Genomic DNA, 16,420 nt, shown 5'->3' with positions numbered 1-16,420 from the left:
GCGTCTGGGTCTCCGCGGGACAAGGCCTGTCCGGTGTGAGACGCGACCCTCCCCAGGTGCTTCATGAAGGTGAGCCGGCTGGAGGCGCAGCTGCTGCTGGAGCGCTACCCCGAGTGCGGGAACCTGCTGCTGCGACCCAGCGGGGACGGCAAGGACTGCGTGTCCGTCTCCACGCGCCAGACGCTCAGCGGGTGCGCAAGCGCAGCTCCGAGGCCGGCGGTGGGGGTTGCGGGGGGTGGGGGGGTGTCGAAGGAGGGGCGTGGTCAGACGTAGGGGCGGAGCCGAATCCTAGAGCGAGTTCGCCCGGGGACGAGGCCGAGCGGGGACCGGGGAGGGTTTGGGGGCGGGGCCAGAGGTCAGGGCAGGATAGGGCGTGGCCGGTGTGCGGGAGGCGGAGACAGAGCGAGGGGCGGGGCCTCCTGGTCTGAGACCGGGCACCCAGTCGCCCGCTGCACGTGCAGGACGCCGCTGGTCCGCCACTACAAGGTGAAGCGCGAGGGCCCGAAGTACGTGATCGACGTGGAGGAGCCGGTGATCACTGGGGCGGGGGCTCGGGAAGCGCACGGGCGGGGTCCGCGCCCCTGCCCAGCGGCCCTAACCGGACCCCTTATCCGCTCCCAGGTCTCCTGCGCCTCGCTCCAAGCCGTGGTCAACTATTTCGTGTTGCAAACCAAGAATGCGCTGGTGCCCTTCCTCCTGGACGAGGACTACGAGAAGGTGCTAGGTGGGTGAGGACTCGGGGGCCCAGTCCCTGCCTCTCCCGCCTGCGGCTTGATGGGGACTCCCTTGGGTCAGCCCCGGGCCGGGCCGCTGCGCCTCCTCCAGGCAGCCCTCTCTATTCTAGGCTACGTGGAGGCGGATAAAGAGAACGGCGAGAGTGTGTGGGTAGCACCCTTGGCTCCCGCGGTCCTCTGCCCAGGTGATGCCCCTCCCAAGGCAGCCACTGGGGCAGAGGGTGGAGAAACCTAGGACCCACATGGTGCCCCGTGTGCCCAATCTTGTACCCAGAAATTACTCAAACCCTGACCTCTGGGGACTTCCAGGTTGTAGAGGGGGCAGACAGAGCTGGATACAGACACTCCCAGCCCTGTGGGATCGAACCTGGGGCTGGTACAGTGCCTGGAGTAGGGGAGAAGGGGGGCAGGGTAGGGGAAGGCATCCTGGAGGAGAGGGTGTTTGCTGAAGTTCGCAAAGGATTTCAGGAGGCAGAGATGGGCAGAGGGGGACAGAAGGTGCACATGGAGTAAGAACTACCCAGAGGTGGGAAATTGGGGTGGGTGTTGGGAAAGGCATGGGAGGCAGTCCAGCTTATGGGAGCAGGAGGAAGAGGTTAGAAGCAGTATGACCCGCTCTGGGCTGGGCAGATGCGGGGGTGGGGATGGGGGTGGCATATATGTATCTATTCATATGCACATGCCACAATCACCAACACAGACTGTGTGACCTGAATAATCAGACCCATGTAGACAACAGCTCCACACATGCATGAATGCATGTGGCATGATTCTGTTCCATCTAGCACACATGCATACCTTAAGCCACAATTATGTGTGCACAGCACAAATTCAGACATTTATAGACACATGAATGTACACGTGGAGACAAGTGCCCCAGCACAGACTTGAGCGTCCATGCACTGTTATGCATATTTATATTTAACTTATTCAAACTCACCCAGTGTTCATGTTTATGCTGCACAGGAACACAAACACACACACTTACAAATGGACATGTGTACAGACGCATGTGCACAGGGACACTGGCCTGCATCCAGGCATGCACACACACATTCCTGCTCAGAAGCACACAGACCCACCCTGAGGTACCCCTGCGCCATGTGGGTCCCCAAAATTCCTGCCATTTCCCACCCACCAGGTGCTGCAGCCCCTGCCGGTGGCCCCAAGCAGCCACCTCCTGTGCCCAGACAGCACAAGCTGCCCCCGCTACTGAACCCGGATGAGAACTATGTGATCCCCATTGGAGATGCCCCAGTTGCCGAATATGAGAACACGGATGGTGGGTGGGGGACAGGGGGTGGCTGAGAGAAGGGGCAGGGGGAGCAGGCTCCCGGCCGATGTGACACACCGTACCTTTGTCTGTGCAGCACTTTCGCCGGGCTGGCCCAAGCAGTGTCACCCAGCCCAAAAGGTTCAGGCAAAGCTTCCAAAGCCACCCATGGCACCTAAGCCAGGTAGGGGACCCTCTTCCCCAGCGCCTCCCCCATCCAGTGGAGGGCCATTCTCAGCCTTTATCTGCCTTCCCCAGAGCCCAAATGCCTTGCCAGCGGCCTTGCCAAGAAACTGGCCATCAGCTCAGCACAGGCTGCCTTCCCCACAACAGGTACGGGGCCTGGGGGGCCGATATGGGAGGGGTGTGCGCTTCACACGCGTGCGACCTGTGCAGTCCCACAGGACCCAGCACTCCGAAGGGCCTGTACTTGGCTTAATGCTCTGCTGTCTCCATCTCAAAATTCCTGCTGCCTCCTGAACACATTTGCATCTTGCACTGGGCCCCACATATTTCTGTAGCCAGTCCTGGGGGGGATGGGGGATGGGGGTGGGGCAGCATGGACTGGGGATGCTGGGCGCAGCTGAAGTCTAGGGTACCCACCCGCCAGGGTTGGCCAACGTGACAGCAGAGCTGGAAGAGAAACTGCAGAGGCGGCGGGCACTGGAACACTCAGCCGAGCACCCTGGGGATTAGCGGGCCAGACTCGGAGCATCAGTCCGACGGATCCCTCCCCCCAGAATTAAAGTTCAAGTGACCCAAGGCCCATGAGTGTGACTTGGCTTAGTGGGGCCGTGAGGTGTTTGTTCATCAGCTGGCTCCATTCACTCCTAAAGATCCTCAGCTCAGCAAAAACTGCCATCTCACTTTGCCAGAAAAGCCCATTTTGCAGCTGGGAAAGCTGAGGTCCAGAGAGGGCCGAGGCACAGCCAGTGTCGGATGCTCTACAAGAACCAGCAGCACACCCGGCCAGTGTGTGACCTTTATTGGGAAGTGAGGTGGGGAGGAGGGCCTGCCCTGGTGCCTGCTTCCTGTTGGTGACCCCCGTTAGGAGTTAAGGCTCCAAGCAGCAAGCGAGAAGAGGGTGCCTGGCTGAAAACAGCCGAGGCCTGGTGGTGGCCCCCTAAATCAGCCCAGCTGGGTGCACTGGCCTAGGTGAGGCTGGTATTGGAGCTGCTGGTGGCACTGCCTCGCTTCTGCAGGCAGCGCACGGAGCTGGGGACCTGCAGGCCTGTCGTCACCTGAAAGCTGCCACACCAAACCTGGGAGACAGGGAGGGGAGAGAAGAGGCTCGGCAGCAAAGTCATCCCCCAGAGCCACACGCACCCCCACCTCAGGCCGTGGAGGGGACCTTACTGTGAAAGCAGGCAGCAGTGGCTGAGTGAACTTGGCCTTGAAGGTGTGCAGCAGCTGTTTGGTGCGGGCGTTGTAGAAGGACAGGAGGCCTGGGTGGAGGGCAGAGGGACGGGGGGACCAGTTAGAGGGTTTGCGGCAGAGAGATCAGACAGGCAGAGGTGGCTGGAGATGCCAGCTGGGGCCCCGGGTCACCTTGGTGGAAGTCGCAGTGCACGCCCAGGCAGTCAGGCACGGGGGCATCCAGCACCTTGGCCTTGTTGGCATGCTTGGCGGTGAAGCTGACCTGCAGCCAGTTGTTGATGTGCAGGCACCAGGACGCCGCGGTCTTGCCTAGCTGCTCGAAGCGGCCCAGGCTGCGGTAGGCCACCCCCACGCCAAATGCCTTGCTGTCTGGCTCGTAGTGCACCTCCCAGTAATGTTCCCCGCCGTCAATCAACGTGTCCCCTGTGGGGCAGGTTGGGCAGTGAGAACAGGTAGAATAGGGTCCCAGGTGTTCTTCCACAAAGGGGCAGCCACGTAGGTACTCCCCAGACCACAGTTATTCCTTCCAGATACTCCTAGGTCCCCAGCTATTCCTCCCAGATATTTCCCAGGATTTATCAACTTCCTTAGATACTAAGTCCAGATTCTCTCCAAGCTTCCACTAGTCCTTTCAGATTCTCTACAAGTACAAGCTACTCCTTCCAGATTCTTCCAGGCCTAAAAAACTCCTTCCAACTCCCCATGTTCAGTTACTCCTCAGTCCTCAATTCTTCCTAGAAACTAGATAATCCCCAAACCTTTGCTCCTGGCTGATTCCAAGTATTCCCTACTGGAGCCCAGATACTTTCCAGGACTCCAGACTCCTTGTTGCTTCCCAGACTCCAAGTTTGCTCCTGGTGGAGATCAGGTTCTTCCAGGCCTCAGCTTTTCCTGGGGTTCAGATCCCCTCCAGATATCAGCTGAATCCTGAGTCTACATCCTTTCCAGACCCCAGATCCAGATTCTTGCTACCTCAGCTACTCCCCATTCCAGCTATTCCTGAGTTTCAGCTTCTCTGAATATTCCTGCCCTACCCAGATCCCAGCCCATCTCCAGCTGAGAGCTCAGCCCCTCCCCCAAAACAGGACTAACTCCAGATACATTTCTTCTCCAGGTCTACTCCTCCCTGACCTCAGCTACTCTCCCAACCACAACTAGTCTATGCTCCTCCCAGGGGTTAGATAGCTCCCTCTCAAATCTCAGACACTCTACAGACACCCCCACACCTTCCCCTGCTTCCTCTCCAAACCCTAATTCTGGATAATCTCAGATGCTTTCCAGAAAATCCAAATCCTCCATAGAACTTTAACTTCTCCTCAGGCCTTAGCTTATCCCCAAAATCCAGCTACTCCCTACCTTCCTCTACCTTCTACCCCCTGATAGTACTGACCACACCAACTTCTCCAAACCTCAGCCTCTTTCTTGAGCTCTTTTCTGGATAGTGGTGATTTCCCTAAACTCCAATTCCTTCACGGACTCCGGCTTCTCCTTCAGAGGATCTAATCACTCCTGTAGTGCTAACCAATTCTCCAATCCTAGGTATCCTCAACTTCTCTGACACCAGCTACTTTCTCTGGCTCCTCCAGCTGCTTTATAGGCAGTCATTTCCTTTCCAGCTACTTCCCAAATCCCAGTTACTCCCCCAGTCCCAACTATTTGACAGACCCAGGAAATCCCCCCTCAAGCTCCCGACCAGCCACTCCCCAGTCCAGAGCCTCTTTCCTCAGCTCCCTAAGCTCTGGCTCCCCTCAATAATCATTCCTTCCCAAACCTTCCCATTCCACCAGCACCACAACACATTATTGGGACCATTCCCAGAGAAGCTTTGTTGATGGCTGCCTCAGTTTCCCCAGCCAAAGGAGTTCTCTCCCGCACCCCAGCATCAGAGCCCTGGCCAGAGTCCCCCACTCTCCTCCAAGCTCCCCCCTCCTTACCTAGCACCGTGTAGGACTCAGCTGTGAAGCGATCCCGTCCCCCACGACCTGAGGGTATCCTCTTGGGAGATGGAGTACCTCTGTGGGTGACAGGGAGGGGAGGGCTCAGTTCAGCCCTCCCCTCCCCATTGGAATGCTTCTCTGGTCCACCCCAGCCACGCGGACTTCTCATCAGCCCTTGACAGTATTTGGTCCTTCACATATCCTGGGCCCCTGATGTCAGAACATGCCTGTGCCCTTCCTTGTCTGGAAGACTGTTCGGCCCTCAATACCCAGTTCAAAGACTCCTCTCCCTCGATTCACTATTTTGGCTCCCCAGCTCCACGTCCCGCCCTCCACCCCAGCCTTGACCTCACTGGGTCGTGTGTTCGTGTCCATCTTGACCTCCTCTCCCAGAGACTTGGGGAGGAGAGGGGCAGGCTACCTGGCTGGGGAGTTGACGGGAGACGCCGTCCGCCCCTTGCCGTCTTTCTCTCGAGCTTTGATGTCCTGCACCTTCCCGCCCATGGCGTCCCACTCCACGGAGAGATCGTCCACCCGGAGGTTCTGGTGGGATGTGGACGCATCCAGGCGGAACATGAACGCTGGGGCCGGGCAGACGTGGGAGTCACAGAGATGGGGAAACCCGGAGAGACACAGAGACAGAGAGAGACAAACAGTGACCAAGACAGACCATGACGGGGACAGAGAACAGAGAGAGAGAGAGAGAGACACCGATAAAGTCTCAGAGACAGACAGATGCAGAGACGACAGGCAGAAAGACACCAAAAGACACAAGACGGGGAAAAGGGAGGGGCAGACCATACAGCCAGAGGAGTAAGGCCAAGGGCTTGTTGTCTAAAGGCTCCCAGGCCTGGAGCCATTTGCAAACCACTTGTGCTGCCCTGTGCTTCCGTTGGGGATTAACCCCAGGAAAGGGGGTGGGCAGCAATATGACAGTTAAGCTGCACTGACAAAGGCCATGCACTAAGGAGTGTGTGTCCGCAGCGCAGACAGGCTTCTAGGCCGTGTTCCATATCTGAATCCAAGCCTTCTGGGTGTCTCCTAGCTCTGAAGGCTAAGAAGTCTGTCTGCACTGCGGACACACCGTCCCCAGTTCTATAGAGCACTTACTGGGGGGAGGGGGAGAGAGGAAGTGAGTGTGTGTGTGTGTGTGTGTGTGTGTGTGTGTAAACCATCCAGGTATTCAGGGATCAAGAGCAAAAGTAAAGGACAAAGGCAGGTTTTATACCAGACACTCAGGCTGCGGAATTCTACTGTGGACTAAGCTCTGAGCTTTCTGGCAGCCAGAAAGGGAAAAAGGGCCACCACATCCTGAAGATTCTCACTTCACACCTGTCCCTGGGCCCCGGGAGGGAGGGTTGTCGTCAGAGCCAGGGTAGGTGTGGGAGCCAGTCACCTGGTGTCTCCAGAGTCACCGGCTCGGAGAACTCGCCTGCAACTGCCTTATTGCAGGCCTTCACGCGGAAATTCATGTATTTCATGTCGAACTTGAGGCCTAGGAGACAACAGAGGGAATCAGCATAGACTCGGAGCAGGAGGTTAGAGGCCCCTGTGTCCCACAGTAAACCCGCCGCAGTAAACGCCTCATTCTAAGGAGCACCTTGCAAACGACATCTTACCTGAGAAACCTTACCCGCATACACCTGTGCAGCTATGAATTACCTGGCTCTGCACCTGACCCAGATGGGCCAGTCTTCCCTAGGACTCTGGCTGGTATTAGAGGGAGCAGGGCAGAGCGGCTTTCTTCTCTGGGCCGGCCAGCTCGGAGGAAGTGCCTCCAGGGAAAATTGTCAGTGCTCTTGGCTAGTCTCCTGGAGAATGCAAGTCCCAGAGCCAAAAAGTGCACCCCCTGGATCTAGGTGTACCTGGTGACGTATGAAAGATTTTCCCTTCTACTAGGCTATATCTCGCCCTCCCTTCTGTCCTTTTCTTAAGATTGCTTCCGATCTTTAAAAAGAAGCTTTCGAGCTGTCTTCCCCCTCAAGTTAAACCTCTTTGGAGAGCTTAGGAACACCCCCTTCGCTGCCCCCTCAACCTGCTTCTCCCCCCCCCCCCTCCGCCTTGTCAGTCCCCACCTTGCAGGACCTCCTCAGTGACCACTCTTTCCCTCCTAAGAACACTATTTTTCCTTGGCAACCAGAGCACTGCCCTCTCCTGGCTGCCCCTTCTGGTTGCCCCCGCTTGGTCTTTGCAGGCTCCTTCCCCCCTCACCACCTCTCCCGGGTTCCCACCCAAACTGCCTCATCCCTCTTTGGATTCCCTTCACTGAATTCAGGGGTTTGCTCAGCAACGCCATCTACTGCTCCAGAGCTAAGACTGCCTCCCAGAAAGCTCACATTCAAATATGGGAATGGGCTAGTGGTCGGCAAACTGCGGCTCGCGAGCCACACTCGGCTCTTTGGCCCCTTGAGTGTGGCTCTTTCACAAAATACCGACTTCTGCGCATGGGCCACGATATTTTAAAAAGTTTTAGAACGCGCCTGCACGTGGTATTTTGTGGAAGAGCCACACTCAAGAGGCCAAAGAGCCGCATGTGGCTTGCGAGCTGCAGTTTGCCGACCACTAGTAGGCAGTGGTTCTCAACCTTCTGGCCCTTTAAATACAGTTCCTCATGTTGTGACCCAACCATAAAATTATTTTCGTTGCTACTTCATAACTGTAACGTTGCTACTGTTATGAATTGTAATGTAAATATCTGATATGCAGGATGGTCTTAGGCGACCCCTGTGAAAGGGTCGTTCGACCCCCAAAGGGGTCGCGACCCACAGGTTGAGAACCGCTGGCCTAGAGTCACTCACTGTGTGCCTCAGTTTCCTATTCTGCAAAACAGCGATCATATTCCCCACGCTGATCAGGGTTCACATGAGGATGAGATGAACTGAGGAATGGAAATCATAAACAACCAAAACCCTCCTGTCTTTCCAGGCAATCAACGAGATAGTAGGTTGATTGCAAATAACCACATAGGTTATTTCCACAGGTGAGCACATTCACATATTCCTCAATACCACACACCTTTTAATAGATTCGCCTTCCTGCCCGGAGGAACTAACTCACTAGGAATTTTGTAAAAGGCGAGAGTGTGTGGCCTGTGACAGCGCAGATCTCTACCTGGATTGTGGTGGTAGTGACAAGAACTGGCCTGTGGGATAAGACTGCATATGGGATTACACACACACACACACACACACACACACACAAAGGAGGGTGTGTGAAACTGGTGGAATGTGAATCAACACTGTAGAATGTAGCCTTGTCAGTTTCCTGGTTCTGATATTGAACTACAGCCATGTAAGCTGCCACTGCTGGAGGAAGTGGGACATACCCAGACAATGGACTATTGTTCAGTCTTAAAAAAGGAAGGAAATTCTGACAGGTGCTACAACATGGATGAACCTGGAAGACATGCTCAACAAAGTAAGCCAGTCACAAAAGGATAAACACGGTATGGTTCCACGCATACACGGTACTTCTAGTAGTAAAAATCAGAGGAACAGGAAGTCAAGTAGGAGGAGGAGAAATGAGAGTTAGTGTTTAATGGGGACAGTTTCTTTCAGTTTTGCAGATAAAAAGTTACAGAGATGGATGGTGGTGACAGTTGCACAACAATGTGAATGTACTTAATGCCACTGAACTATACAGCCTAAATGGTTAAGCCCTGCTGTGGTAGCTCAGTGGATTGAGTGTCATCCCACGGACCAAGAGGTCCTGGGTTCGATTCCCGGTCAGGGCACATGCCCGGGTTGTGGGCTCAATCCCCAGTACATCATTGATGTTTCTATCTCTCCCTCTCCCTTTCTCTCTGAAATCAATAAAAATATATTTTTTAAAATGGTTAAGATTGGGCATGCTCTCCCTCCCAGGAGCACGCCCAAGCCTCCTCAGCCCTTCTTTCCCCAATCCTAAACTCGAAGGACCCCACAAAGCTTGCAACCAGGGCAGCAATGAGCAGTGACAGCTCATCCAGGACTAACCCCCCTGAACCTGTTCCCAAGACTCCCTTTTCTCCGACTTTTTTTTTTCTAAGTTTTCACCTAAATTTATTATTTAGCTACACTTACTCCCTCCATGTAAGATGGCAAAATTTTTCTTCTTTTATCCTGTGCAAGTGTATTTATTGTCTCCTTTAAATATATCTCTGAGCCAAAGCAGCCCGACCTAGGCTCATTTCCCAACCTAGTCCCTCTCCTGTTATCCTAGGCCAGGGGTGGGCAAACTTTTTGACTCGAGGGCCACAATGGGTTCTTAAACTGGACCGGAGGGCCAGAACAAAAGCATGGATGGAGTGTTTGTGTGAATTAATATAAATTCAAAGTAAACATCATTACATAAAAGGGTACGGTCTTTTTTTTTTTAGTTTTATTCATTTCAAACGGCCGGATCTGACCCTCGGGCCGTAGTTTGCCCACGGCTGTCCTAGGCCCTTCCCCAGCTTTAATAAATGTCCTGTAGCCCTAGCCTGTTTGGCTCAGTGGATAGAGTGTCAGCCTGCGGACTGAAGGGTCCCAGGTTCGATTCTGGTCAAGGGCATGTACCTCAGTTGCAGGCTCAATCCCTGGCCCTGGTTGGGGTGCATGTGGGAGGCAACCAATGGATGCATCTCTCTCACATCTATGTTTCTCTCTCTGTCTCTCCCCCTCCCTTCCACTCTCTCTAAAAATCAATTGGAGAAGATCCTCGGGTGAGGATTAACAACAACAAAAAATGACCTCTAAAATAAAATAAAAAATAAAAAAGAGGTTAAGATGATAAATGCTATGTTATATGTATTTTACCACAATAAAAAAGATTGAGGAAAAATGGGGTGTGTTTATTTTGATTCCCACGCAAAGGATAAACCAATCGCTTCTCAGGCCATCTTGTAGACGGGTGGCTTTTCTTTTCCGCAATTAGCATACTTATTATTAACTATGTTTGCTAATTACAGACCAGGAACAGGCTGATTACAGACCAGGAGCTCTGGTGCTAGTTATCCTGCCAGCAAGGCTCCCCCACCCTGAGGGTTTCCCTGGCCCAGGACGGCTCTGACACCCAACTCTCCCCCATCAGACCCTCCCCTACCAGCTGGGTGGACTCCCCCAAGCTTTCTTTTTTTAAAATATGTTTTTATTGATTTCAGAGTAATAATTGTTATTATTACTTCCTGAGAGAAACATCAACACTGCCTCCTGCACGGATCGAGCTGGCAACCCAGGCACGTGCTCTGACTGGAATCGAACCCAACCTCCTGGTTCATGGGAGGATGCTCAACCACTGAGCCACACTGGGAGAGGCTTTCTGCTTTCTTGTACCTGCCAAGGAAATCCCCCAATCCTGAGAGGGTGGCCCCAGAACACCAGCTCCATGAGGGGAGGGATTTTTGTCTGCTTTCTCACTGCTGTAAGGACAGCACCTAGTACAATGTAGTCACTCAATAAACTAGAATGAATGAATGAATGCATGAATGAAGGAGAGTAGAGATAAGATGTGGACAGAGGGTGCCTTCTTCCCCTGTGTTCCCTCATCTGTAACATGGTGATAAGCCTGCCTGTTACATGTGGGTAAAACGTTTAGCACACGGTGAGCCCTCAGTAAGTGGTGCAGGTGCTGTCATCAGTATCCTTGTTATCACTACTTCCTGCTGCTCCTGATCAGTCCATCCAGGCTGCTCTCCCACCCATGAGTATGGGGGACCACCCACCAACCTCCAGCTGGCTGACAGGGAAACGGGAGCCAGGAGGGACTGAGCGGCACAGGGGGGTTGGCAGCTGGGCCGAGCGCCCTTACCGGTCAGGGTGTACTCCGTCTGCCGGATGCCCTCCACAACCATCCAGGGCTGGTCCTCCTTGAGGCGGGGCGGGCCCTCGAAGTTCGTCCGCCGGTACTCCAGCACGTAGTGGTCGATCTTGCTGTCCTCCTCCGGCATGCGCCACACCAGCGTCACACAGTTGTCCGCCACCAGAGACTCGGCCAGGTCGATCACGGGGGCACTGGGGACTGGCCAGGAGAGGGGGAGGGGTCAGGGCCCTGCACCAGCAGGGCAGGCCTTGCTGAGCCCGTCCACAGGATAGGCCTCCTTGGGGATGAGGCCTCCTCTGGATCCCACGCATGGGGGACCCCTCTGAGTTCTGGGGCCTGGGGGTGCAGCCTCATCAGGTTCCATCAAAGCGTGAGTGGGGGCGGGCAGAGCTTTTTCAGGGTTCAACCAACAAATGGCTGGGCCTTTTCAGGATTCCACCACCTACAGGTAGAACATTTCCAGAATTCTCTACCAACCAGAGGCGTGGCCTCCATGGACCACCACCACGGCTGGGCGGGCCTTTGGGGCTCTGCCACCAGGGGTGGGGCTTCCTCAGGATTCCACCAGGGGTGTGGCCTCCTGGTGGCACCAGGGGGGCTTCTTTATGGCTCCACCCAAGGGCATTTTTGGGGTCCCCACACCTGGCTGTCAGCCTTACTCCAAGCCTTCTCTCAGGGCCTCCCAGCCGCCCCAGCCACTTCTCTGAAACCCTGGGGCGGTCCCCTCTCACCCGGCAGGAACTTGAGTGCCTGTAGCATCCTCCTCTCCTGGGCAAAGTCCACCATGAGGTGACTCATGTTGTCGCTGACCTTGGCTTTCAGTGACAGCCGGAAGGCAGGGGCCATGGTCACACTGCAGGGAAGGAAGTGGAGGCAGCCTGCTGGCAGGCATCTCGGGGGGGCCCCCCGGCCTGGTCCTCCGAGTTGTGGGGGTGACTCCCTCCCCCTGGTTTTGGTCCAGTGCTCTGGGACAAGGGACCCTCACCTGGGTGTCCCCACTGTCATACCAGGGGCGGGGCACTGGGGTGGGGGCCAGATCCAGTATCTTACCCATCTTTGAGTTGCTTGGCAGCCTAGAAAGAGGGACAGAATAAAATTCAGAGTTGTCTCGACTGCATTAGAAAACCACTGTACAGACAGGAAGACTGAGGTCCAGTGTGGCAGCCATGCTAAAGTCCCCAGCGCTGGGGCAGAAACCCTTGGCTGCGCCCTGAAAGGGCAGAAGGGCAAAGACACCACCCCTCCCCCACCTCCTGCCCAGTGCCCAGAACATACAATTGGCAGAGTTAGCAAATAAAAAATACAGGACAGCCAGTTAATTTGCATTTTAGATCAACAATGCTTTTTTTAGTATAGGTATGTCCTATTCGGTATTTACAACATACATATACAGTAAGTCCTCACTTAATGTCATCAATAGGTTCTTAAAAAAAAAAAAATATATATATATATATATATATATAAATATGTTGCTTTCAGAGAGGAAGGGAGAGGAAGAGAGAGGTACAAACATCAATGATGAGAGGGAATCATTGATTGGCTGCCTCCTGAACATTGGACCGAGCCTGCAACCCAGGCATGTGCCCTTGACCGGAATCGAACCTGGGACCCTTCCGTCCGCAGGCCGATGCTCTATCCACTGAGCGAAACTGGCTAGGGCAGGGGTGGGCAAACTTTTTGACTCGAGGGCCACAATGGGTTCTTAAACTGGACCGGAGGACTGGAACAAAAGCATGGATGGAGTGTTTGTGTGAACTAATATAAATTCAAAGTAAACATCATTACATAAAAGGGTACGGTCTTTTTTTTTTTTTTTAGTTTTATTCATTTCAAACGGGCTGGATTCGGCCCGCGGGCCGTAGTTTGCCCACGGCTGGGCTAGGGTGTCAATAGGTTCTTAGAAACTGCAACTTTAAGCGAAATGATGAGTAATAAAATCAACCTTATCGTAGGCTAACTGATATAAACAAGAGGTAGGTTCCTATAGCCTATTTCTGGTCACAAGAACATCACCAAACTTCTAAATAAAGACCCAAACACTCTAATATTAAACATGGAAATAACTGTGAGCTGTACACCCATTTAAGAAGGATTAATAAAAACAAGAAAGAGAATGATTTTCCAACCTCCTGATTCCAGTTCAGGGTTGCAGGTGGCCGGATCCTCTCCCAGCAACTCAGGGCACCAGTAGGAACCCACCCTGGGCAAGGCACCTTCCCATCACAGGCGCACTTACACCCACCCCACACTCGATTCGGACTGGGACAGCGTAGACACGCCAATTCACCCCATGTGCACAGCTTTGGGATGTGGAGGGGACTGGAGTCCCTGGAGAAAACCCACGGGAATATGGAGACAACGTGCACCCTGACACAGAGAGTGGCCTCAACCAGAATTGTTCCCCCCGCATCAGTGTTATAACAAAACAACTTTGAATAAAACAATGTTATTCAAGGACCTGCCGTACTAAATGTTGCATGGGATATAGTATACTAAAAAATTACTCATTGTTAAATTTAAATTTCAAATACATAATTATTATTTTAATATAAATATGTCCCATGCAACATCTGAGAAATACTTATATAAACATTTGCATGGGATATACTTATACTAAAAAAATATTCTTTGTTAAGTATGAACTTCGGGTTAACAACAAATAATTATTATTTACTTATTTTTAAAACTTTTATTTCTTGATTTTCAGAGAGAGAGAGATTTGTTGTTCGACCAATCCACGCATTCACTGGTTAATTCTTGCACGTGCCCTGAGCAGGGATCTGCAACCGTGGGTCATTGGAATGATGCTTCAACCACGCCACCTGGCCAGGGCCAATAATTTTATTTTATTTTTTTGGATAAGTATATCCCAAAGATCACATGGAACATACTTATCCTAAATATTGCATGGGCCATACTTTACTAAAAAGTTACTCGTGGTGGCCATGAACTGGAAATTTAACGGGGTGTCCTGCATTTTGTCTGGCAGCCCTACCAGCGTGGCTTCTGAGGCCCCACCTGAGGAAAGTCTTCGCTGTCTGTGGCCTGCAGGGTCTGGTTGGCTGTCTCCAGAAGCTCCTCGGAGCTCTCCAGGGCCCGAGTGCAGGCAGCCAGCTGGTTCTGCGGGTGGCAGGGCACTGAGGGAGGAAACCTCTCACCCCGATGCATCAGACCCTCCCCGGCCTCCCCCTGCCTTTGGGATTCAGGGCACCACACCCTTTTCCAACTCCAAGTGGGAGTGGGAGCTGGAGAAAGGTTGGGTGTTGCTCCTCGAAGAACATCAGCATCACCTGGGGATCCTTCCTCAAACACGCAGGCGCCCAGGCCACACCTGAGCCCAGGGCTCTACGTCCCCGGGGGTGGGAATCTGGGGTGTTAGGAAGTTGCCCAGGAGGTTTCAATACAGCCCCACCAATCCCACAGGAGCCATGGGGGGTGTTTGGCCATCAGATCTGGGGGACCAGTGGGAAGGGCTGAGAAAGGAGTCACTGGGTGAGAACAGGAGGGAGGAACAGCCAGCTGTGGGGGCGTGGCTGTGGCAATGGTGAGAAGCGGGCGGAATAAATGGGGGATTAAGAGGGAGAACAGGTGGGTGGGGGGTTGATAGGTCATGGCCAAGGAGGGGACAGGCAAGAGACCGAGAGGCCAGCATCATCAGGGTGTCTGGCTCTGGACACTGGGAACACGGGAGCATCTCCAAGAAGGGACACAGGAAAAGGGGCAGGTTTGGAAACAGACAGGAGGCCAGCTGAGATCTGAGGGGTGCAGTGGAGATGGCATCTGGGGTCTTGGAGAGTCCCCCGAGCACACACCTGCAGCTCGTAGGTCCGGCTGGCCCGGTCCTGCTTTATCTTCATGAGCATCCCCTCCTTCAGCTCCTCCAGGAGGGAGAAAAGGGACTGGAACTCCGCCTCCAGGTCCTCCTGCACCTTGGCCGAGTTCGCCTTGGAGAGACGTGGCAGGTCTCAACAGCCAGGACTGGCCAAAGCCCATGCTCAGATGGGGAAACTGAGGCCTGGACATGGCAGCCGGGCCCATAGTTCCACGGTTATCAGCAGCAACAGGCTCGCTCACAGGGCTGCCCCCGCCCTCCCGTCCATCACCTGCCCTCACCTCCATGTTCAGCAGCATCTGCTTGAGGGAGTAGATAAAACTCTGAATCTCTTCATTCTTTACAGCCAGCGTGGTGATGATCTTCCGCAGAGCCTCCTGCCCCCAGGGGAAGCGCACACAAGGCCAGTAAGCCCCTCCGCCTGGCCCAGCTCCCTCACTTGGAGCTCATCGCTCCAACCTCCAGAGATCCAGGGAGACGTGGGGCCACTGTGCCAATGGCTTGGGCACTCAGCAGGAGGCAGGCCCTGGGGGAAGCTCTGGTCCTACCTGCCCTCACCCAGCAGGTGGGCACCATGAAGATACCCATTTTACAGGCGAGGAGACTGAGGCACAGAGTGAGCCTCTCAGTAAGGAACAAACGCTGGGCGGGAGCACAAAGCCTGCAAACCTCCGTCCTGAGGGCGGGGCATGATCAGGTGAGGGGCTCGCTCGGGAAAAGAAAACCCCAAAGGAAAGTGATGCCTGCAGCAGATGGGCTGACCTGGGGAAGGGGAGGCCCTCGGAAAAGGGCTTGGCAAGGAGAAAGGAAGCTGAGGAGAGCGGGTGCCAGGGAGCCAGGTAAGTGGGGAAGGGGGATGGTCTGGAGGAGGGGATGCCGGGAGGGCATGCCGGGAGGAAAGGCGGCGTGGGAGGGTCTTGCTGGGGCCTGTAGCTCTGACCCAGGCTCGGACGGGTCTGTTTTCTGGGGACGCAGGGTCGGTGGAGTCACCTGTGCTGAGCTGGTGGGGCGGGGGCCGGGACACCTGGTCCACAGTCCGGATGGAAGGCGTGGGGGATGGGGTCCAGGTTGCGCCTGGGATACTGGGCGGAGGTGGGGGTGGGGGTGGGGGCTAGGATTATACGGGGTCTGGGCAAATGTGGGGGGCTACGTTCCCAATGGAGGGGGCTAGCTAGACTGGCCAGACTGCGGCGGGGGTGGAGTCCGCACTGCAGAGCAGCTGGGGGCGGGGGCGGGAGGGAGGGCGCTGCGGCATCCCCTGATCCCCTCTCTTTGGGTACCCGAGGCGGGTGCCTCTGCGCCCCGCCCTGGTCTTACCCTCTGGTCCTCCATGGCTGCAGCCCAGCTCGTCCCGGCCCGGCCCGCGGGCCCCGCTGGCTCTTCTGGTCCCCAAGCTGCCTTGGCCGCTGCCGGGAGCCAATGGCCCGCCGAGCCCTCGCCGCGCCGCCGCGCCCCCCTTCAGCGCTCCATCACTGGCCTCAGCGCGCAG

At 54.8% G+C, this 16,420-nt stretch overlaps 2 protein-coding genes across 4 annotated transcripts in view; one reads left to right on the top strand and one right to left on the bottom strand.

Moving 5' to 3' along the window:
* Window positions 1–2,771, top strand: part of STAP2 (signal transducing adaptor family member 2) — a 7,678-nt gene extending 4,907 nt beyond the window's left edge. Inside the window, exons 7-14 of the mRNA XM_023747842.1 lie at window positions 57–191; window positions 462–531; window positions 622–724; window positions 845–919; window positions 1,876–2,016; window positions 2,105–2,191; window positions 2,266–2,340; window positions 2,618–2,771. Of these exons, the coding sequence (XP_023603610.1) occupies window positions 57–191; window positions 462–531; window positions 622–724; window positions 845–919; window positions 1,876–2,016; window positions 2,105–2,191; window positions 2,266–2,340; window positions 2,618–2,703 (772 nt within the window). The 3' untranslated portion in view covers window positions 2,704–2,771. The remainder of the gene's footprint in view (window positions 1–56; window positions 192–461; window positions 532–621; window positions 725–844; window positions 920–1,875; window positions 2,017–2,104; window positions 2,192–2,265; window positions 2,341–2,617) is intronic.
* A 200-nt stretch (window positions 2,772–2,971) lies between these two features.
* Window positions 2,972–16,420, bottom strand: FSD1 (fibronectin type III and SPRY domain containing 1). Of its 3 annotated transcripts, none has more exons than XM_006107097.2 (13): window positions 16,249–16,420; window positions 15,213–15,308; window positions 14,912–15,043; window positions 14,118–14,219; window positions 12,150–12,172; window positions 11,831–11,952; window positions 11,088–11,297; window positions 6,718–6,816; window positions 5,743–5,902; window positions 5,319–5,398; window positions 3,556–3,807; window positions 3,364–3,452; window positions 2,972–3,269 (listed from the first exon to the last, which is right to left on the bottom strand). In XM_006107097.2, exons 1-13 carry the CDS (start codon window positions 16,261–16,263, stop codon window positions 3,159–3,161), a joined length of 1,491 nt encoding a protein of 496 aa, XP_006107159.1. In that variant the 5' UTR covers window positions 16,264–16,420; the 3' UTR covers window positions 2,972–3,158. The 3 variants fall into 3 exon arrangements, with proteins under 3 accessions (XP_006107159.1, XP_006107161.1, XP_023603612.1); XM_006107099.3 differs by having other exon boundaries at window positions 2,976–3,269; window positions 3,647–3,807; XM_023747844.1 differs by having other exon boundaries at window positions 2,976–3,452; window positions 16,249–16,283.

This window comes from Myotis lucifugus, unplaced genomic scaffold (genome assembly GCF_000147115.1).
Source record: "Myotis lucifugus unplaced genomic scaffold, Myoluc2.0 scaffold_1013, whole genome shotgun sequence".
In the NCBI taxonomy this organism is placed as follows: domain Eukaryota; kingdom Metazoa; phylum Chordata; class Mammalia; order Chiroptera; family Vespertilionidae; genus Myotis; species Myotis lucifugus.
The sequence above is the reverse complement of the archived record's forward strand: the minus strand, read 5'-3'. Positions and strand labels throughout refer to the sequence as shown.